Source organism: Balaenoptera acutorostrata, chromosome 6 (genome assembly GCF_949987535.1).
Source record: "Balaenoptera acutorostrata chromosome 6, mBalAcu1.1, whole genome shotgun sequence".
NCBI lineage: Eukaryota > Metazoa > Chordata > Mammalia > Artiodactyla > Balaenopteridae > Balaenoptera > Balaenoptera acutorostrata.
Window position 1 is genome coordinate 120,847,927 of NC_080069.1, and position 21,115 is coordinate 120,869,041.

General features: G+C 49.5%; 1 protein-coding gene across 5 annotated transcripts in view; it reads right to left on the bottom strand.

Moving 5' to 3' along the window:
• RAPGEF1 (Rap guanine nucleotide exchange factor 1) overlaps nucleotides 1-13,668 on the bottom strand; it is a 140,696-nt gene extending 127,028 nt beyond the window's left edge. For 3 of the 5 annotated variants that reach the window (XM_057547863.1, XM_057547861.1, XM_057547859.1), the window contains exon 1: nucleotides 13,384-13,668. In XM_057547863.1, the coding sequence (XP_057403846.1) occupies nucleotides 13,384-13,444 (61 nt within the window). In that variant the 5' untranslated portion in view covers nucleotides 13,445-13,668. The remainder of the gene's footprint in view (nucleotides 1-13,383) is intronic. The other 2 variants (XM_057547867.1, XM_057547866.1) reach the window with 1 other exon arrangement.
• Nucleotides 13,669-21,115: the final 7,447 nt, after the last annotated feature.

A 21,115-nucleotide genomic window follows, 5' to 3' on the forward strand; every position in this document is an offset into this window, starting at 1 on the left:
CATCACTTTTTAAATGTTTTAATATAACTTATTATAAGACATTTAAGATTAAATAACTATTACACAAATAAATATTGAAAAATAATTGGTATCCACAGTATTTTTTTTTAAGAAACTGTGGTAAAATATACATAAAATTTACCACCTTAACCATTTTTAAGTGTTACCACAGTTCAGTGGTAATAAGTACATTCACGCTGTTGTGCTACTATCCAGTCACAGCAGGGCAGGAGGTGAGCGGCAGGCGAGCAAACTTCACCCGCCGCTCCCCGTCACTCACGTGACCGCCCAAACCATCCCTGCCCCCCACCCCGGTGGAAAAACTGGCTTCCACAAAACCTGTCCCTGGTGCCAAAAAGGTTGGGGACTGCTGAGGTCACAGGACTCTTTTTGTCCTGTAAAACTGAATTTAAACATTAATTAAATGTTAAACAATAATTCCCCATTCTCCCTTCTCCCAGCCCCTGGCAACCACCATTCCACTTACTTTCTGTCTCTATGATTCGATTACTCTTAGGTATCTCATACAAGTGGAAGCATACGGTATTTGTCCTTTTGTGTCTGACTTCTTCCACTTAGCATAATGTCCTCAAGGTTCATCCATGTTGAAATGTGTGTCAGAATGTCCTTCCTTTTAAGGCTGGATAATGTTTCATTGTGTGTACATACCACATTGTTGTTTATCCATCATCTGATGATGGGTACCTTTTGGCTATTGTGTGACTAATGCTGCTATGAAACTGGATATACAAATATCTTTTTGAGTCCCTTCTTTCATTTCTTTTGGGTATACACTCAGAAGGAGGACTGCTGAATCATATGGTGATTCTATTTTTAATTTTTTGAGGAACTGCCACTGTTTTCCATAATGGCTGCACCATTTTACATTCTCACCAACAATGCACAAGGGTTCCGATTTCTACACATCCTTGCCAACACTTGCTACTGTCTGATTTTTTGAAAGCAGACATCCTAATGGGTGTGAGGTGGTATCTCACTGTGGTTTTGATGTGCACATCACTAATGGTTAGTGATGTTGAGCATCTTTTCATGTGTTTATTGGCCATTTGCATATCTTTGGAGATGTCTACTCAAGTTTTTTAATTGAGTTGTTTGATTTTTTGTTGGTCAAATGCCATCTTTATTTCTAGGAAACAGAGCTAGTTAACCAAAATCAAATTCTATGCAGATAAACAATGATTATATCCATACAATGGAATACTACTCAGCTATAAAAAGCAATAAACTACTCATAAAAACAATAACTTCATGAATCTCAAAGTCAGTATGCTGAGTAAAAGAAGCCAATTCCCAAAAGTTACATGCTATATGATATTCTGGAAAAGACAAAACTATAGGGATGGAAAACAGATCAATGGTTGCCAGGAGCCTGAGGTGGAGGAAGGGTTTGACAACAAAGGGACAGCAAAAAGCGGGGTGATGGAATTGTTCTCAATCCTGACTGTGGTAGTGGTTACACAAATCTACACATGAGTTAAAACTCAGAGAACTGTACACCCAAAAAAGGGTCAATTTTACTACATGTAAAATTTTAAGACATTCTCATGCAGAAGGGGAAAGGGTTCTCCTTTCAACCACATAGGCATTACGCTAAGCAGCTTATAAGCATCATCTCAGGGAATCCTTACAAAACTTCAGAAATGTATAAATATTGACTGTCACTTGAGCCCAGGTCTGACTGAACTAGGAGAAACTAAGTCCTGATTATTCAGATACCCAAGATTCCACTCAATCTTTCCAAGACCTGGGGTGTTTGTAAATTATTATCTATCATACAGTAGGAGGAATTTAGTGTTGGTAGAACCACATCCACACATAATCTTTCTCCCTGGGGATGGGGTCCACAGGGCTTCTATCAGATCCTTAGCAGCACTTAGGATCTTAAAAAGCTCAAGAACCACCGTTCCCGTTCAAGGTCCAGGGAGGGGCTGTGGCCTGTCCCAGAGGACACAGCACATCTGTGACAGTGCCAGGCCAGAAGGGAAGGCTCCAGACACTCAGGCTGGTTCTCTCTCCATCATCCAAAAAATGCCACAGTTCCAAGCATTTCTGGTGACAGTGACTTCGTATGTTCCCCGAGATGATTTTAGTCTACACAACTTCCCCAGTGGTAGGTGCATTTCACTACCAAGCTGGGACCAGTACTTTGGCCTCCCTGCAACTCAGGCCTGAAACGGAGCCCAGGTTCCTAGTCCAATTCCTATCTTGGTCAAATATAAAAACTTCATTCTACAATCTTGCACATTTAGGGTAAGTAATAGACAGCTCCCCATAAACAGAATAAAACAAGGATAGCTCATGCAGGAAAGCATGCTTTTGATCTGCACCTTTGGTTTTCTGATGACCTCAGAGAATTAGTATTTGCAAGGTACTCTTGACAAGCTGAGGCAGAAGCACAAATTGGTGATGTTATGGTAATTAAATGAGAGGTCCAGGACCAAGTGACTGAAGCAAGTGAAAAGGGTTGACTGGGCTTTGGTCTCTCTGCAAATAGCTGTGTGCTTTGAGCTTGTTGAACTGACAAAACTGCAAGCAGACTACACACATCTACTTTCTCTAAACAGAAAGGCCCAAGAGAGCACAGGTTAAGTAAGGAAGACTCAGAAAAATACACTAGAATTTCTGCATTTATCTTAACTGTGAAAATTAATCAAGGAAGGGGAATATAGGGTATGAAACCACCCCACTTGCCACGTTCAATGCAATTTGTAAGTTACCTGTACACAAGGCCCTTGAATGGCTTGTGGTGTTTTAGCTGTCACAAAACAAAAACAACATCTTGTGATAATTTCACGTTCAGTGTTGAACAAAGATGGTTTAGTTAATCCTGAGAGTCACCCCTACAAGGAGAAACTGAGGTGGTGTCTCAAGGGATGGAGCAAAAGCCTACCTGCTGGTGACCTGCTCAGCCCTGCTCTGGCTCTGAGATAAGCCGCTGCCCACGAGCACAGGCCCGTTCCTTTCAGAAAAACTTACAAAAGGATATAATCAGGACTTTTCCTCCATCTACTGCACGTGCTGGGGCCACGTGTGTGGCTGAAATGAAATGTCATCAACTCTTCCCATAAATTATCTCTTTGGAGGTTTATTACTTAGTTCTAAAAACCTATTCCCTGGAATTCAACTTGAGAGAGAGAGACGGACAGACAGACAGACAGACACCCTGCAAGGTAATACCTCAATACCCAAAGACCTCCCCTTCTTCTGTGAGTGCTGAGGTCCGAACTTCACTTACCATATGACCATTTTGAAGAAACGGTAATTTTAGAGCAGAAGGGGACATGAGGTAGGAACAAAAGCTAATGTTTACTGTGTCAAGACTCTGCTAACATGCTTTATTGTACATCACCTCGTTTAATCCTCTCTCAACACCATAAGGTAGGCACTGTTATAACTTTTTTCCATTTTACAGATAAGGAACTGAGGCTCAGACACGGAAAGCAACTTGTCCAGGATTCTACCGTTCCAGGGGAGAGCTGGGATCCGAAACTACAGCTTTAGGACTCAGTCGAAGCTCCCCATCGCTGCTCTATGAGGCCACCCTCTCACTTCACAGATGGGGAGACTGAGGGCTCAGAGGGACACTGATCCAGGCCACTGCTGCAGACCCAGGAGCCACGAAGCAGGTCTCCTGACCTCCAGCCCAGGCTCATGCTGCCTCTAACATGGATGAGTGTTAAGAAAAGTATGAAAGCCTAGATCAAAAGTCTCCTGCACACAGCACATGCGGTGGCCAGATTCTCAACTCCCTAAGGGCACAGATGCCTCCAAACTTCTCAGTACCCCCATTGCCTTGGAGGGCTGCTGGACACTTGGTGAGCATTCAGCCAATGCTGTATGGATGAAGAGGTGTTGGGTGCATGTATGGATGGGTGTGTGGGTGGATGGATGGGTGGGTGAGTGTGTAGGTGGGTGGATAGAGCTATGTCGACTAAGGGCTACTTCCCACTGGTATACATCCAAAGTAGATGCCCTTGCAATATTTTCAGCAAATGCACTTTTTAAGCCACCTCTATAATGGAAAAAGCAGGAGCTGCTTCATAAATCTGTAGGCAGATGTGAAGCCACCTTAACAGTCCTGCAGAGAGGCTGGAAAGCCCCAGGGGAATCCCAGAGCAGGTTCCAACCAAAGACAATGACAGTGCCTTCCAGCCAGCCTCCCTGTGGCTCTGTGGTAGAAGAGCAGCAGACCCCAGATCCAGACTCTCAGTGGGACCAGAGGAGCACACACGAAGGCAGGGAAGACAAGGGATGAAGGAAACCCAAGTTCCCCAACCAGTTCTACCTCTCACTCAACTTGTCACCTGCCTCCCTTTCTTCAGCCGTCAGATGGCACAATACTTGCCATTTCTCTCTTTATAACAATAGACCTAATTAAATCATACAAGTATCAGAAGGTAAAGCTCTGAGAGACTTCCCTGGTGGTCCAGTGGTAAAGAATCCGCCTTACAGTGCAGGGGATGCGGGTTCGATCCCTGGTCAGGGAACTAAGATCCCACATGCCACGGGGCAACTAAGCCCATGTGCGACACAACTACTGAGCTCGCCCGCCTCAACTAGAGAGCCCGCGTGCCACAGACTACGGAGCCCACGTGCCCTGGAGCCTACGCGCCACAACTAGAGAAGAGAAAACCCACACTCCACAACTAGAGAGAAGCCCGCGTGCTGCAACAAAGGGCCTGCGTGCTGCAACTAAGACCCGATGCAGCCAAAAATAAATTAAATAAATAATAAAATAAATCTTTAAAAAAGAAGAAGACTCCCACTCCCAATGCAGGGGGCCCAGGTTTGATCCCTGGCCCAGGAACTAGATCCTGCTGCAGCCAAATAAATAAATTAAAAAAAATTAAAAAATAAAAAGGTAAAACTCCCAAGGACACAGGAAGTACTCAACAATCGTGAGCAGTCACCCTTCTCATCTGGGAAAAATGCTGTGTTACTCTAATACCTTTTAATAACAAAACAAACAGACAAACAAAACCTAAAACAAGAGCAAAAAAAACTGATGCCTATAATAGTGTTTTGAAAGCTACAAAGGATCATGTAAGTTTTATCATGATGATGAATAGTTACATGCCATGCAACACTAGTGTCAGTAAAAACCAACAAAACAACCCTAACACACACACCCCTTTATACTGCAGACTAGACTCACAAAGAATCAGCATTAGAAAGGGCTTGGAGATGGGTTTGTCCCCCTCATCAGGTTACAACAGAGGCACCAGAGGCTCAGAAAGATTAAGCAACTTGCCCAAGGTCACCCAGCAAGAAGCAGGGCTTCCTGGCCCCCTGAGAGCTGGAGCAGGATAGCCAGGGGACCAATGTCATCGCAAGCATCCCCTCCAACATTATCAGGTGGCCCTTTCAGTGTAGCAGCCACCTCAGTGATGGAAAAGTCCCTGGAAACGTGGACGCTCATTTTGAGCCAAGTCACAAAAACCAAGAGAACAATGTCCAGTGTCATCACAGCCAATGAGAATATGGATAAATGGGACATAGTCAAATGGGCTTTAGTCCTGTCTTGGCCCCAACTTGGTATGACCATAGGCAAGTCTCAGCTATTTTGGATCTCAGGATCCCACGCACAAAAGAAAAGCTCTGTGTCGGAGTTTTGTCCTCTGTAGAAGGAGAACGTAACAGTACCTTTCTCCTGTTGTGAGCATTGAAGGAGACCATGTGTGTAAAATACACAGAACAGAGCCTGGTACCAGCACGTGGTAAGTGCTTAATGAATGTTAGCTACTACTCTTATTTGTATTTATCATTGAAAGGAGAGGTTGAGAGCAGCCAAATCCATGACCCATGCACAACCATCCGTCTATTTATTCATAGTCACTTGAAGGACAGAGGGCACACGTGATCATCCAGACCCAGCAAATAAATACAACCACTGTTTGCAAGCCAGAGGTTTTGTTTGTTTTTCTGTTTGCTTGTTTTGGGCCAACTAAGTGGCTCTGCGGCGCCATCTCATTCCTCTGGACTTCCGCTGTCCTGTCTTCTCATTCCATGTCCGCGCCTTCCTTCTTCCAAAGACTACAAGCACCATACTTCTGCTCAGGGGGCCCACGGGCTGCTCCCATCCTTAACAGCACAGTGTGCGTCCAGTCAAGTCCACACCAAATGCCTGAACTCCGCCCTTTTGTGCCCGGCCCAGGAGGCACCACACACCATCCTGGGTTTGACAGCTCCATTTCGTCTACACTGTAAAAGCAGGGTAGAGTTTCCTGATCCTGAAACTTAATTTGCAGTAAAATGACTGTGTGGAGCCAGCAAGCCAATGAAAAGCAAGGAGAAAGAGCATCTTTAAGGGACCAATGGGAACGAAGGGTCTGAGCTGTTATGACATAGTAACAGTACTTTAGGAAGACGCAGTCCAGACTGCAGGACAGGACAGGCTCAGAGAACTATCGTCTATCTTCCACCCCACAGCCTGGAAAAAAAAGTGGGGAGAAAGAGGAATTGTGACCATCTGATGCCAGATTTCTAATCCATTTAGGTAAGTCTCTCCACTGCATCTTCACTCACAAAGAGGAAGAAGTGGCAAGAGAGACTCTGCTTAAACCCCCCGATATAGAAGAAAGGGGGCGCCAAGAGAACACCAACAGCCTGCCTCTCCAGCCCCTCGAAGACAGCGTGTACTGTACAACCACTCCATAAACAGAGAGCTGACGGTGCAGGGAGCTGGTCCGAAATAACGCTCAGAGGCCAAATGAAAAAAGTAACAAGTACAGACAGGGCCTCCCATCATGGCGCTGGTCACACTGGCAGGCAGAGCAGAGCTGGCATGTGCTGTGGTTTGTAAATGAAAGGCAAAATCACAACTGCTCGACGCGAATGAGCGCTGCCTAAGAGTACTTCGCTCCTGTGCAGCCCCAGAACCACACACAGCCACCACAAACGGGAGCTCCAGACTGTCCGGGCTGCACGGGCCTCGGCCTCTCGTCACTTCCTAGAGCTCTCCCCCCTACAGAGTGTCCTGGGAATTTCATCTCAGCCCCTCCATCAATTTTCGGAAGAATACACCAGAACACTGATCAATGTATATGGTTAACACAGAACCCCAACCAACTGCATACCCTTATCAGAGTATTAGTCCTACTAACTCACCAAGAAACATCTCAGTTGGCAATTCAAAACCCAGAAGAAGCTCCATTTAAAGTTGATTTTGAGACTTGGAATCAGAAACCTAAGTTCATTCTTTGACAACATTAATTAAATTCACTAGTAAGTAGTTTCTGAGCACCTACTACGTTGTAGGTACAGTGGTGGCAACCCCGTGGTGGACCAGACAGGCACACTCCCTCGAGGGGCTAATGGTCTATTTAAAACTGTATTTGTTGATTTTTAACTTGAGGAAAGGAAACTGGGGCTTTGGTTTCTGAAAGAGCTAAACAGTATCGTTCTATCCAAAGGGTTTATCTGGGGTCTTCGCACGGAATTCACTATCTGCTAGAGGAAGAGAAGGCACGAAGAGCCTAAAGGAAGGCGGATTTGGAAGAGGAGGCTGAGCGCATCCAGGAAGTGGGTCTCCACACTGTGCTGGTGGAGGATCCAAGGAGGGGCCTCAGGGGCCACAGCTGAGTGGTAAGGACTTGCTGTGTCCAAAGTGCTCCCCATTGATGGTTGGCTAAGAGCTTTCCTATATGTTATAAAAGGCCTGATGCTTTAAAACAAAACAAAACAAGGAAGCACTAATTTTAGATTCTCCCTCTCCCCGCTTCTTGGCACTGATGGAGAAAATGAGACCCAGAAAAGGGAACGAATCTCCCAAGGTCACAATTGCGTACATGGTCAAATGGTCTAAAACAAATGACCACAACCTAAGATGACAGATCCCTTAATAATTCACAAACTGGTTTTTTTGTTTGTTTGTTTGTTTTTAAATCATAAAACAGCCTCTGGGGCAGGGTGGATGACAAGTCAGAGGAACACCTGTCCCGGCAGCCGGGCGCCCAGTCGGGGCCGTGTGGGTGCGGTAGCGGAGCGGCCTGCCAGGTCGCTACTCCTTCCAGCGCGTCATCTTATTATGGCAACGGGAACACATTCAGCTGGACTGAGGTAAGCCCCAGCCCTGTGCTCAAGGCATTCTCCAATCCGGGCTGGTTTGGGAGATGATTTTTCTGCAAACTCATACATGACTCATCTTTACAGGCCTCCTATCAGGTCTGCTGGCTACAAGGAATCCCATTCAAACCACCTCTGCCAACAGCTGCTCAGGAGACCAGGAAACACTGGGGTTGCTGCGGTTGATTTTTTAAGATGTATTTAGCCTCTGCATCTGTGCTATTTTTTACCTCCGTACAGTACTGCCGGTGATATTAGTATCATATGCAGCCTAAAGACTGCATTTGGCCTACCCTAATTTAACAGCGATTTTTTTTTTTTTTGTAACACCAGAAAAGAAACTTAGAAACATGAACAATAATTAAGATAAAGTTACTGTGTCTCCAGCAACGTGGGAAGCTCTAAGCAGTGCTCTGGAAAAGGGCTGGAGGAGTCGGAGCAGAGGTGGGCGCCCCGCTGCCCTGCACCGCACCAGGGTTGTGACCCTGGGCAAATCACCAACCTTCCCGGGCCTGAACTGCCCTCAGGGTAAAACGGGGATAACTGGCCCTGCTCTAGTCCTCAGGACTTGTTGTAGGGATCAACTGAAATGAGGTCATCTGTCAATGCACTCCGGGCGGAAACTATAGAAACTGCACAAATATTCAAGACCATCTTGATGTTACCCCTGGACCGAGAGCCCGGGAGGGCCAGGCTCCTGCTGGCTCCGGGCCACCACAAGGCGGCACGGTGTGTGCCAACGAGGAGGGTGGAGGGTCGCAGTAAGTGCCACAGGAGTGAGGGAATGAATGACTAGCAGGTGCCATGAGAGTGCTGTATTTATTGATCGGATACATTTTGAGCGCAAAGATTGATAATCGTGGGGAAAAAAGGAAGTGTAAAATTTGAGAGGAGTTTAAAATTGATCAAAATACAGTGACCGCTGATCTACAAGGACTCTTTCCTAGGCCAAAAATGTGCAGCCTCATGTGACAGACTGCACTTGTACTTTTCATCTGTTCTGAGAGAATACATAATGACAAAAAGTTACTATGACAGCAGACAGTGTGAATTTTTCATTTTAATTTATAATGAAAGCATCTTCACACATTTGAAATACACAGCACCTGAGTCTGAGACACCGTATTTATTCAGTCCTTGGGCAGGGCACTGGCTGAGTCTGCTGCCACTTCAGCAGCCCCACGGAGTAGCCCGAGGCCACAGGGGGCCTAGAGAGTGGCCAGAGGGTTCGGTAATTGATGAAACTCCTAGACAGACTCCCAGTGGTCTGCTGGAAATACACAGCAGGGAAAGACCCCCCCCACCAAACAAACAAACAAATAGAAAAACCTGCGTAATTTATATCTTTATGACGTCTACTTTTATTGTCTGCCCCAGTTGGATGGTATGGCCCAGGAAGCACAGATCTTTCTTGTATCCCAAACACTAGAAACTCTGGGCCTTTGGGAGGTTCTGGATAAACTATTTGATAAATGAACTGAGGAATGAGCACCTGAGACTCTCTGATGAGTACAACAGGTGAAACTGAGGCCACCTTCTTCCCTACCCGCCCTGCTGCACCCAGCTAACGGCTCACCTGAAATCTCACCTGAAATCTCAGCCCCTCACAGAGGCAGTTCCCACCGTGAGTCTGATGGGATCCCTTGTAACCCCCCCAGCGCTCCTCACACTGCCAGAGAGGTAAGGCCTGTGTGGCGGCATGATGCTCGCCGAGTTCACCGCTGGCTCCCCAGAGCCTTGCACAGCGCCGGACAGGAGCTCGATCAGTGCCAAGCAAGGGGATCAAAGAATAAATCCATGAAGGAATGGGGCAAAGACTTCAAAGTCCAGATAAAAAGCAAACAAACACGAGTGATTTCTGCAAGGAGAGGGATGCAAACTCAAACGTCAACAGTCCAAGTGGGAAGCAGGAATCAGCGCTGGGGCTGGCAGCAGGAGTGGGAGGTCCCCGCCACAGTGGCCTCGTAGGAACAAGCGCCCAGGGTTACTAGAGCTGCTCATTTTCCAAAAGAACCAGAAACCTGAGATTTGTGAGTCATTTCCTGATTGTTAAATACTGACCATCAATTCTTTCCTTTTTCTCCAAGAACATGTATGGATCGCACACAACACATCCATTGCCTGAATCCAGCCCACAGCCACCAGTCTGTCACCTCTGCTCACCAGGCCAGAGAGGTGCTTCAGCTCCAGAAGCATTAAGGCTTCAATTCCCTCCGCTTAGTGCATTTGCTGGGAGTAAGCATGAGCACGCTGAGACCCACCGTAACTGCGTACACGCCAGAACCAGGTTCACTGGTCCCCCAAAGTGGCCTCAGCACTGCACACATCTCCCGCCAGTGTGGGTCCTCCAGAACAAGTCCCTCTTAGTTCCCAGGGAAGCGCCTCTTCTCCTTGCCAGGCCTGCCCGAAAGCTCACCCCGGGAGCGCCCTAATCTGTCTGGCTCCACTCACTCCCCGCCTCCCCATTATCTCTGGAAGACACCAAGGAGCCTCCCCCTCCACTCCAGCATTCTTCCTGGCCTTCCAAATTCAACCCTTCTCCACCAAGCCTAACTGGACTGGCCCAACCAGCTAGCAAGCTGATCCTGTGCCACCCTCTGGAACCCAGGCTGTCTTCATCCCCCACTGGGCCCAGAGCAGATAACTGAAGACAGCCAATCTGGTCCCTACAGAAGGGCAGGCCCTCCTAGGAGGGCAGTATGTATGACACCCCCATCCCAGGCAGGCACTGCTCAGTAAGTAAACAGGTTGAAAAGCAGCACAAACAGCTTCAAAAAGATCTCCCCCAGAGGCTGAAGAGGCTGCGGCTCATGAGAGGTATCAGGTGGGAAGGATGGGCAAGAGTCTCGGGGCTGTAAGGGATGCACAAAGTTTTCTTTTACATTCAAAAAACCTTGGCTCCCTTAAGCCCTGAGAAGTGAAAGCACTGGTCCTATTATCAGAGAGAAGAGATTATGAACACATGTAAGCAACTCTTCTGCTCAAGTCAACAGAAAACAGCAAAACCTAACAACAATGAGCACTGACGGGGTGTCAGGCTCTGTAATCTCCCAGAGACTGTTCACCTGCTAACAGGAGGCGCCACTTCACCTAAGGACCCTTCCTTCAGGAAACACTTTGCGGGTGACTTCACAGTAGGTCCATTTAGAAAACTCCAACAGAAACCGAATGGGAAATCTCATCAAAATGCAAAGTTGAAAGCCACCCACAATGCCAAGCAGAAACCACCGAGAAGGTGTGCCCCTCATTCCAGAGTGTCCCAGGCTTCCTCGACAGTTGTGTGTGAATCAGAGCAGAAGACCTTACACTAGAAGGACAGACCTCCCGCTAGCTCCACGTGAGCTGCCATCTCTGGTCTTGCCGACCTCAGCACTTTCAGCTCAGCCGCCTCCCACCACATGCATCTTCCTCCTGAGATTTCCACAACCCCTGCTTGGCCTCTTCCCCCACCTCCACGTGGGGCACCCTCGCCCTCCTCCAGAGCCTTCCTCATGCCCTCAGTGCACAGGCCACCCCTCACCTGTGCCCACGGGCCCTGCCTCCTGCTGCCCCACAGTTCCCGAGGCCTGGCAGCCCAGGGGTGATGCTGGGGCCAGCTCTCCCACCCACAGACAAGCTTCTCCGAAGGCAGGCACCACTGGATTCTGCATCTGCTACAGCCCCTGGCCGATGGAGGTGCCCAGGCATAACCTGGGCCGAAAAGAACTGGCCTCAGGCCTCCTTTCTCCAGGGAGTAGAGGATGCACGTGGCAGCTCCTCTGAGAGGGCTGAGCTGTGGAAAGCAGCCCGTGGGGTGGCAGGTGCTTTTCACTGTGCTCTTTTGGCTTTCCGTGATCGACAAATTTTTCAATTATCCTTATAATTAGACAAAACTCTGTTAATGCTATTTTGAAAATAAACCAGCCAAGTTTCCCATCAATACCATTCAGAGATGCGACGCATACTGAGAAACACTGCATATATTAACCAGAGGTTATTTCTGGAACGGCATGTGTGCTGGGAGGAAACTCCTGGTCACTGGGCACGGCCCTGGCCCTGAAGAACAGTGACAGAAATACCCAAGAAGCAGCACCTGAAGCCAAGGGCCCTGCCCCCAAGGAAGGCACCCAGGCTTCCACTCAGAGAGCAGGGCATCGGGCCCGGCCTGCTGTCGTCTGGCCGGGCGGCCTACGAGAAGCCATTGAGCCCCCAAGCCTGTCAAACCGGGACCACGTTCTCTGTCACAGAGAATCTACGAAGATTTAATAAGCCATACGTTTAAGGTGCTCAGCACAGAGCCGGATACACAGAAAACCCTCAAAGAAGGCGACGAAAATTTCCTTCCTGTGCTCAAGCCACAGCCTGCAAGTTACACGGCCGGCTCGGTCCACTTCCGAGGCGCCTCTCCGAAAAGTGTCCTGGTTCAACCTCGGAAACCAGCAACTTCCAAAATCAGTGTAACCTTCCCCCTATCCATTCCCCTAAGCTCCCACCTTCCATAGCTTGGCTGCCAAGGTGATGACAAGGTACCAGGTTATGACAACCAGTGATGTCCCCGCTAGGGAGCCCAGGACCGCCCGCTTCCCTCACCTGCGACTCAAGGATGCGCCCTGCAAGGTGTCGCTAATTAAGCCCTGGGCCCCAGGTGCACGGCCCGAGAAGAATCTTTGGAGACTCTATTCCCCGTCCGGGCAAAACCCAGCTAACCGGAAGGCGAGGCTCCGAGATTTCCAGGAGCACACAAAGGGATGGGGTTGGCATCAAGACTTCCAACCCACCCCCAACCCAACTGGCTCCCCACAAGCCCCGCTTCCAGGGCTCAGCTTGATACCAGAGGAGAGCTCGCCCGCGCCCTGAAAACGCCCAGACACATCCTGCCCACTTCCTTTGAAGCCTCCGAAGTGGATACTTCTGGTTAAATATAAACTCGAGGCTCATCAGAAATGACACATTTTACGACTCTGCTCTGTTCACTGCCTGAAAGACAACCGCCCGCCGCCGAGCCACTCGGGCACGCGGCCGCGGTCCCTGCCCAGTCCCCAGTCGCCGCCGTTGTCTCAAAGTTCACGCCGCGGGCCGAGCGGCGGGCACCGACCGGCCCGGCCGCGGGGCCCTGCGCCCGCACCCCGGCCCCCGCCGGCCGTGCGCCCCGGGGAGCGCCGCGCGGCCCGGCCCGCCGCCCGCCCGAGACGCGCCCCGGCAGGCCCGGCGGCGCTTTCACTTCTGCTCCCGGCGCGGCGACGGGCCCGCGCCCCCCCGGGAGCCCGGCCGCCCGCCCGCCCCGGGCATGGGCCGCCCCGCACCGGCCGCGCGCCTCACCTGCTTTCTCGATCTTGCCGGACATTTCCGGGCTGCGCCGGAGGCCGAGGCCGCCGCTCATCGGGCCCGCGCCGGGCCGCTGCGGGGCCACAGGCCGGCGCGGCCGCCGCTCGCCTCGGCCCTGGCTCGCCGCGCCTCAGACCCGCGCCGGCATGGCGGGCTCTGCGGGCCGCGGCCTGTGCGCTCGGCCAGCGGCGCCCCAGCCCGCCCGGGGCCGCCGCCGCTCCCGCCGCCAGCCGCCGCCGCTCCGCCTCCTCCGCTCCCGCCGTCGCCGCCGCCGCCGCCGCTTCCCCGGGCCCGCGAGCCGGCCGCAGCGCCGCGCCGCCGCCGCCCGCCCGCCGGCCTCGGCCGCGGCCAGAGCGCCACCTGCCGGGCAGCTGCCGCGCCGCCGCGAGCTCAGCGCCCCCTGCCGGCCCGGAGTCTCCAAGCCAGGGCGAGGGACCCACCCCCTCGACAACCACCCGCCCCCCCAACCCCGCCTGCACCTGGGACTCAGCGTCCCCTGCCCGCGCGGAGCCTCCAAGCCAAGGCCTGGAGTTGGACACCACCCCAGACTCAGCATCCTCTGCCGTGGAACCAGAGTCTCCAGCTCAAAGCCTGAGTCTGATCCCAACCAGGACTCAGCTTGCCCTGCTGGCTGAAAGGCTATCGTGACCCTCTCTCCCGAGACTCAGCCACCCCCCCCCCAAAACCCCCCGCTGCTGGCCTGTAGTCTCCATACCATGGCTTGGGACTGATACCCCAATCCAGGGTTCAGCGCCCTCCCCTGCCCAGGGCCTGGCATGCCCCCTCACAACTTGGAACACAGAGCTCCCACCCGAACTCTAGCCTCCATGCCAGGCCTATGACTGACGCCACCCGGGATTCAGGGCCCCTCAATGGCCCATAGTTCATGCCAAGGCCTGGGACCAATCCCCCCTCCCTCCCTCCATCTGGGTCTCGGCAGCCCCTGCTGGCTGAGTCACCTGGCCGGTGCGCCCTGCCCTCCCAGAGGCTCCAGGCCGGGGACTGACCTGACCAGGGGTTCAGCCTGACCTGACCTGTCCCCTTACCTGAGACTCAGCAGCCCCTGAGGGCAGGAGCCACCTGGCTAGGTCTGGGCCAGACTCCCCTGAAGGTTCAGTGTCCCCAGAGGCCCAGAGTCTCCCTGCCAACGTCTGGGCCCAACCCATTAGGACACAGCGACCCCTGCCTGCTCTACTCATTTGACCCCCAAATGGGGACCAGGCTATCCTCCAGCCTGGGTCTCAGCTGTGGGCATTTTCTAGCACGGCGATGAGTTCAGAAAAAGTCATTGGTTAAAGAATCAAAGATCCACTTAGGGCTAGGCACTGTGTGAGCTGCTATGGGTCCTACAAAAATGTGCACGATCAGTTCTTCCCTCCAAAGAGTTTGTAACTTGGGGAGTCAAAGTTAAATCATATAATGCAAGTATAAATAACAACAAATTTTAGTAACACAAGGGATGTTCACATCCTGCCCCCTGCTCGCTATTCTTGGCCCAAGATGGAGTACAAGGAAGTAACACAAAACGAACTCGGTTTTCCCTCCTGTTTCCCTCAGATAAATTAAATAATCTGGTGATGGGAAAAGGGTTTGGAAGAGGTGGAGGGAGAAGGAAAGGTAATTGACGTTGCAGAGATTCCTGTTCGCATCTGCCGGCACACTCTGGCGGGCTCGCTGATTCTGTAACTGAGAGCTGGCCCTGGGTGGCGGCCAAATTTCCAGAGTCCTCAGTTCCAGCTCTCTAGGGGTCAAAGGCAAAGCCAAAGATTGACAAATTCATCTCTCTTTTCGAGCTGATGAATGGCTGCTCTGAGCCAGAGCCGCACTGCTCAGCTCTCGTGGCAGCTGCGTCGTCAGGCAAAACTGGCCCTTGGCCCCAGACCACCCCCCCCCCAACTCCCAAAGCTGTCCCCAGTCCTTCTAGGCTTCTGAGTCAGTCTTTTAGGTCCAAATGTCTGGGTGCAAAGCAGAAAATCAGTCTGAATAGTAGGCCCAGTCAGGGGTTCGTGAGAGTGGAACCAAATATATTCAATAAATCATGACATATCAAATGACAAGACATTTTCAAACAATAAAGTACTTTATAGGGACTTCCCTGGTGGCGCAGTGGTTAAGAATCCAGCTTCCAATGCAGAGGACGCAGGTTCGATCCCTGGTCAGGGAACTAGATCCCACATGCATGCCGCAACTAAGGAGCTGGTGAGTTGCAGCTAAGGAGCACACGTGCCGCAACTTAAGAAGCCGGTGAGCCACAACTAAGGAGCCCACCTGCCACAGCTAAGACCCAGCACAACCAAAATAAATAAATAAAATAAATAATAATAATAATTTTTTAAAAAGTACTTTATAAATGGACATTACTGTTAATAAGGGTCATGGAGCTTATTTAATAAAGGTTATTCATCAAAGGTGTTTATAGCTATAAGAGAACACATGCAAGGTAATGAAAGCAAACAAATTCCTACAGCTTTGTTCTTCCTACCTTACAGCCTTCTCTCATGCTGCTCTTTTTGTCTAGAATATTCTCTCTCCCTCCTCTCTACCTGGCTAATTCCTAGTCATCTTTCACTTCTCAGCTTAACTGCCACTTCTACGGGAAACCCTTCCCTGACCCCCCCACCCCTCGCATTAGGGCCAGTTCCCTGTACTGGTCAAGATGCTTGATTTCACTGTCAGAAACCCAGTTCAGCTCGGTTAGGGCAAAAAGGGAGTTTGTTGGACATCATAACTAGCAAACCAGGGTTACAGCCAGGACCAACAGCTACCTCTAGGCTCTCAAACTACGACATTACTCCTCTGGGTTGGCTCTATTCCCAAGTGATCTCTCTCTGTGCAGTGGCTGAGTTGGGTGCCAGCTGACTCTCCTTAGCCTAGTTTGAGTCACATGCCTGTCCCTGAGCCAATGACTGCAGGCAGGGGGTGGGGGGGTAGGGTGCATAAATCGGCCAGGCCTGAGAATTGCACCAAATGCAAGAAAGCTTGGGAGTGGATGCCACAGAACCAGCAACTGGGAGTGGGGACGGGTGATGCTCAAAGCAATATCTGGGGAAGAGATGCTGATGAGGCAAAATCCATGGACATTCATCTTGGCATCTTGGAGGGTTAAGAGCCTTGCAGCATCCTATATGTCTCCTTGATAGCACACACCTCCATATAGTTCTTTAATTTCTTGTATCTGTTTAATGTCTGTCCCCTTCAGGACACTGTGAGCTCCTACAAGCAGGGACTGTCTCATTTGTACCCATGGGATTTTAATTTATGGAGGTGACTGAGTGACAACAAGGAGAGGCCAATGCCGTTGAGAATTTATTACTTACATTTCCTGAGAGAAGGGGTCACACCATACCATGCAGGACCACATGGGGAGCACCAGGGTGGTCAGGAGGCAGAAGCAGGAGTGAGAGGAAAGCTTAGGACAGAGTCTTTATTGGGTTTTTTTTCAGGAAAGGCAAGGCAGGGCAGGGTAAACAGTTTAGGATTGACTAGTGTGAATAATTCCAATGGGCTCTGGAAAAAGGGGTGCACTCTAGTTGCCTGGCCCTGGGATAACTTAGGGCAGAGGAAATATTGGTGTGGTGTGTGAGAGTAACATAACAGATACAAGAAATTAGAGAACCATATGAAGGCAGGCATGTCCTCTCATAAGGTGATCGGGGATGGGTTGGTTTGCATATGAAAGTGTGCTCCCTTTCCTATCTCTAAGAATTGGCTAGTCTCTCCCAAGCCAGCAAGACTTTTAAGATGTCAAAACTTCATGAGACAGACATGGAAAACAAACTTATGGTTACCAAAGGGGACAGGGAGAGGGAGGGATAAATTAGGAGTTTTGGATTAACATATACACACTACTATATATAAAATAACTAACCAACAAGGACCTACTGTATAGCCCAGGGAACTATACTCAATATATGTGTGTGTGTGTGTGTGTGTGTGCATAACTGAATCACTTTGCTGCACATCTGAAACTAACACAACATTGTAAATCACCTATACTTCAATTAAAAATAAATAAGTAAATATAAAAATAAAATTTCAACTTAAAAAAAAACACATCATAAGATACAGAAAATGAAAAACATTATTAGTACTAGGACCATGTCTGGCTTATGTACGTGGCAGCAGCACAGGGAAGGAACTCAATCAGTACCTGCAAGGGTGCTTCTGGGCCCTCTCCCAACAGTCCAGGGAAGAATGAACCAGATGACCACTACACAGCTCTGCAGAATCCACGGTGGAAGGAACAGCGAGGTGGCCAGGAGCCTGCTAAGAGAGCCTTTTTAAGACGGGGCTTTTGGGGCTTCCCTGGTGGCACAGTGGTTAAGAATCTGCCTGCCAATGCAGGGGACACAGGTTCGAGCCCTGGCCCAGGAAGATCCCACATGTCGCGGAGCAACTAAGCCCATGCACCACAACTACTGAGCCTGCGCTCTAGAGCCCACAAACCACAACTACTGAGCCCACGTGCCACAACTACTGAACCCCACATGCCTACAGCCCATGCTCCGCAACAAGAGAAGGCACGACAATGAGAAGCCCGTGCACTGCAACCAAGAGTAGCCCCCGCTCGCCACAACTAGAGAAAGCCCACGTGCAGCAATGAAGACCCAATGCAGCCAAAAATAAATAAATAAATAGATAAATAAACAAATAAAACCAGCCAAAGTGAGACTGGTGGCTCCAGGGCTCATCTCAGATTGGATTGTTGATAATCACGTCACATGTCCCTGCCTGAACTCCCCAACCACACCGTCAGTTCCCTGAGGACAGAGATGATCTCTTCACTATATCATTATTGCAGATCAGAAGGGGAGGTGGAGTCCATTAATAATAGTAGCAATGGTATGAGGGCTGCTTGCGGCTGGTCATTGCTTCAACCCTCACAGTAATCCTGGGAGGGTGGGATCTAGATCAGGGAGTATTTGTTTGGTCACATGTTACAGATACCAATTTAATAATGGCTTGGCAAAAAGAAGAATTTATTAGAAAGCACGTGGGTGTCTCATGAGTAGAACCGAAGGGCAGGAAGTGCAATACCTCACTGGCACCTGAACTGCCCACACGGCCCCTTATCCACCCACCCCCAGGTCCCTTCCTCTCCCACCTCAGCTAACAGACCAGACCCATGAAGGATGCTCATTCCCAAACCTGAGTTCCAAGAGAGATGATCTGATTGGCCCAGCTCCAGTCAGAGGCTCACCCCCGGTCCAATCGGGGCTGGCCAGGTGGATAGGGTTACACAGTCCAAACAGCTGCTAGGGTCTAACCCTCCTGGTCTGGTGAAGGAGGGCAGTCACGTCCATCTTCTCCCCTCCCTTGGCTGAGTGGGTTACACAGAGACACACTTCTAGTAAGTAGTCTGCTCCACACTTTTTTTTTTTTTAACTTTATTCCCCCCAGGCTCATGTTTTAACCACTGTGCTACAACTTCCCTCACCCAGACTTCTCTTTAGATACCCCGCAGTATTTTACATGATGCTCTGTATTTGTTCAGTTCAGTTCCATTCCGTTCACATAGATTGCATGTCCTCAGCGTACTGGCCTCATGAGAAAAACAAAGACCAACAAGACCTGGTTCCTGGTCTCCAGGAGCTGCAAGGGAATTGGGGGTGGAACTCTCAGTCCCCAGCAAACTCTTCTATGAGACTGGCTATGATGAACATTCCAGCGGGGGGTGCCCACCATGTTGTCTGGGTGTGAGGGTATTCATCCCGATTCGGAGCATCAGGAAAGTCCAAACAGAGGAGACAAATGTTTTAGTGACTTTAGATGACATTAGTGATTTTGTTTTCATTGAAATTTTGCTCATTATTCATTCCTGTGAGCATGAGTTCCCCCACATTCCCCCATGCCTCCCCAAATGGTTTAGTCCCCGATCTGGTTGCCGTGCTCAGGAGACTGGGGAAGTGTCCACATACCTCCTCAAAAAGGTGGGGACAGATGTCTGGGTCATCACTCCGTGATCTAAATGTGGCATCTCCCAGACTGATCCCAGCAGAGCAGGCAGTACATTGGCTTCACAGTACTTTGGCCTTTTCTCGGGCAAGTTAACAGACTTCTTGCTCTGGGTGCTCGAAAGCTAGTATGAAACACACGCATTTTCAATCCTGACACAAGGTAACCACAGCCTTGAGGATCCGATTAAAATGGGATGGTTGAGCCCATAGCTGAAGCCCGCTAGTGTGCAAGGCCTGGGTGCTGTCATTTTCTTTCTTTTTTTATTAAATTTATTTTATTTATTTATTTATTTTTGGCTTTATTTATTTTTGGTTGTGTTGGGTCTTCGTTGCTGCACACGGGCTTTCTCTAGTTGCGGCGAGCAGGGGCTACTCTTCGTTGTGGTGCACAGGCTTCTCATTGCGGTGGCTTCTCTTGTGGTGGAGCATGGGCTCTACGTGCGTGGGCTTCAGTAGGTGTGGCATGCAGGCTCAGTAGCTGTGGCTCGTGGGCTCTAGAGCACAGGCTCAGTAGTTGTGGCGCACGGGCTTAGTTGCTCCACAGCATGTGGGATCTTCCCGGACCAGGGCTCGAACCCGTGTCCCCTGCATTGGTAGGCGGATTCTTAACCACTGAGCCACCAGGGAAGCCGTGCTGTCATTTTCTTAAGCAGTTCAGCAAACGTTACAGATGGCCTGCTGAAGGAGGAAATTATGCAAGAAATGTGGTAAATGGCAATTAGCAAATAGTAGAAGCACACAAAACGCACATCTCTCCTGCCCCCTAGTGAACATTTAAAATTCTAAACTTCGTTGGCTCAAAGCCATTTTTTTAAAAACATCTTTATTGGAGTATAATTGCTTTACAATGGTGTGTTACTTTCTGCTGTATAACAAAGTGAATCAGCTATACGTATACATATATCCCCATATCTCCTCCCTCTTGCGGCTCCCTCCCACCCTCCCTATCCCACCCCTCTAGGTGGACACAAAGCACCGAACTGATCTCCCTGTGCTATGCGGCTGCTTCCCGCTAGCTATCTGTTTTACAATTGGTAGTGTATATATGCCCATGCCACTCTCTCACTTCGTCCCAGCTTACCCTTCCCTCTCCCTGTGTCCTCAAGTCCATTCTCTATGTCTGCATCTTTATTCCTGCCCTACCCCTAGGTTCTTCAGAACCTTTTTATTTATTTTATTTTTAGATTCCATATATATGTGTTAGCATACGGCATACGGTATTTGTTTTTCTCTTTCTGACTTACTTCACTCTGTATGACAGTCTCTAGGTCCATCCACCTCACTACAAATAACTCAATTTCATTTCTTTTTATGGCTAATATTCCATTGTATATATGTGCCACATCTTCTTTATCCATTCATCTGTCGATGGACACTTAGGTTGCTTCCATGTCCTGGCTATTGTAAATAGAGCTGCAATGAACATTGTGGTACATGTCTCTTTTTGAATTATGGTTTTCTCAGGGTATATGCCCAGTAGTGGGATTGCTGGGTTGTATGGTAGTTCTATTTGTAGTTTTTTTGGGAACCTCCATACTGTTCTCCATAGTGGCTGTATCAATTTACATTTCCACCCACAGTGCAAGAGGGTTCCCTTTTCTCCACACCCTTTCCAGCATTTATTGTTTGTAGATTTTTTGATGATGGCCATTCTGACTGGTGTGAGGTGATGCCTCACTGTAGTTTTGATTTGCATTTCTCTAATGATTAGTGATGTTGAGCATCCTTTCATGTATTTGTTGGCAATCTGTATATCTTCTTTGGAGAAA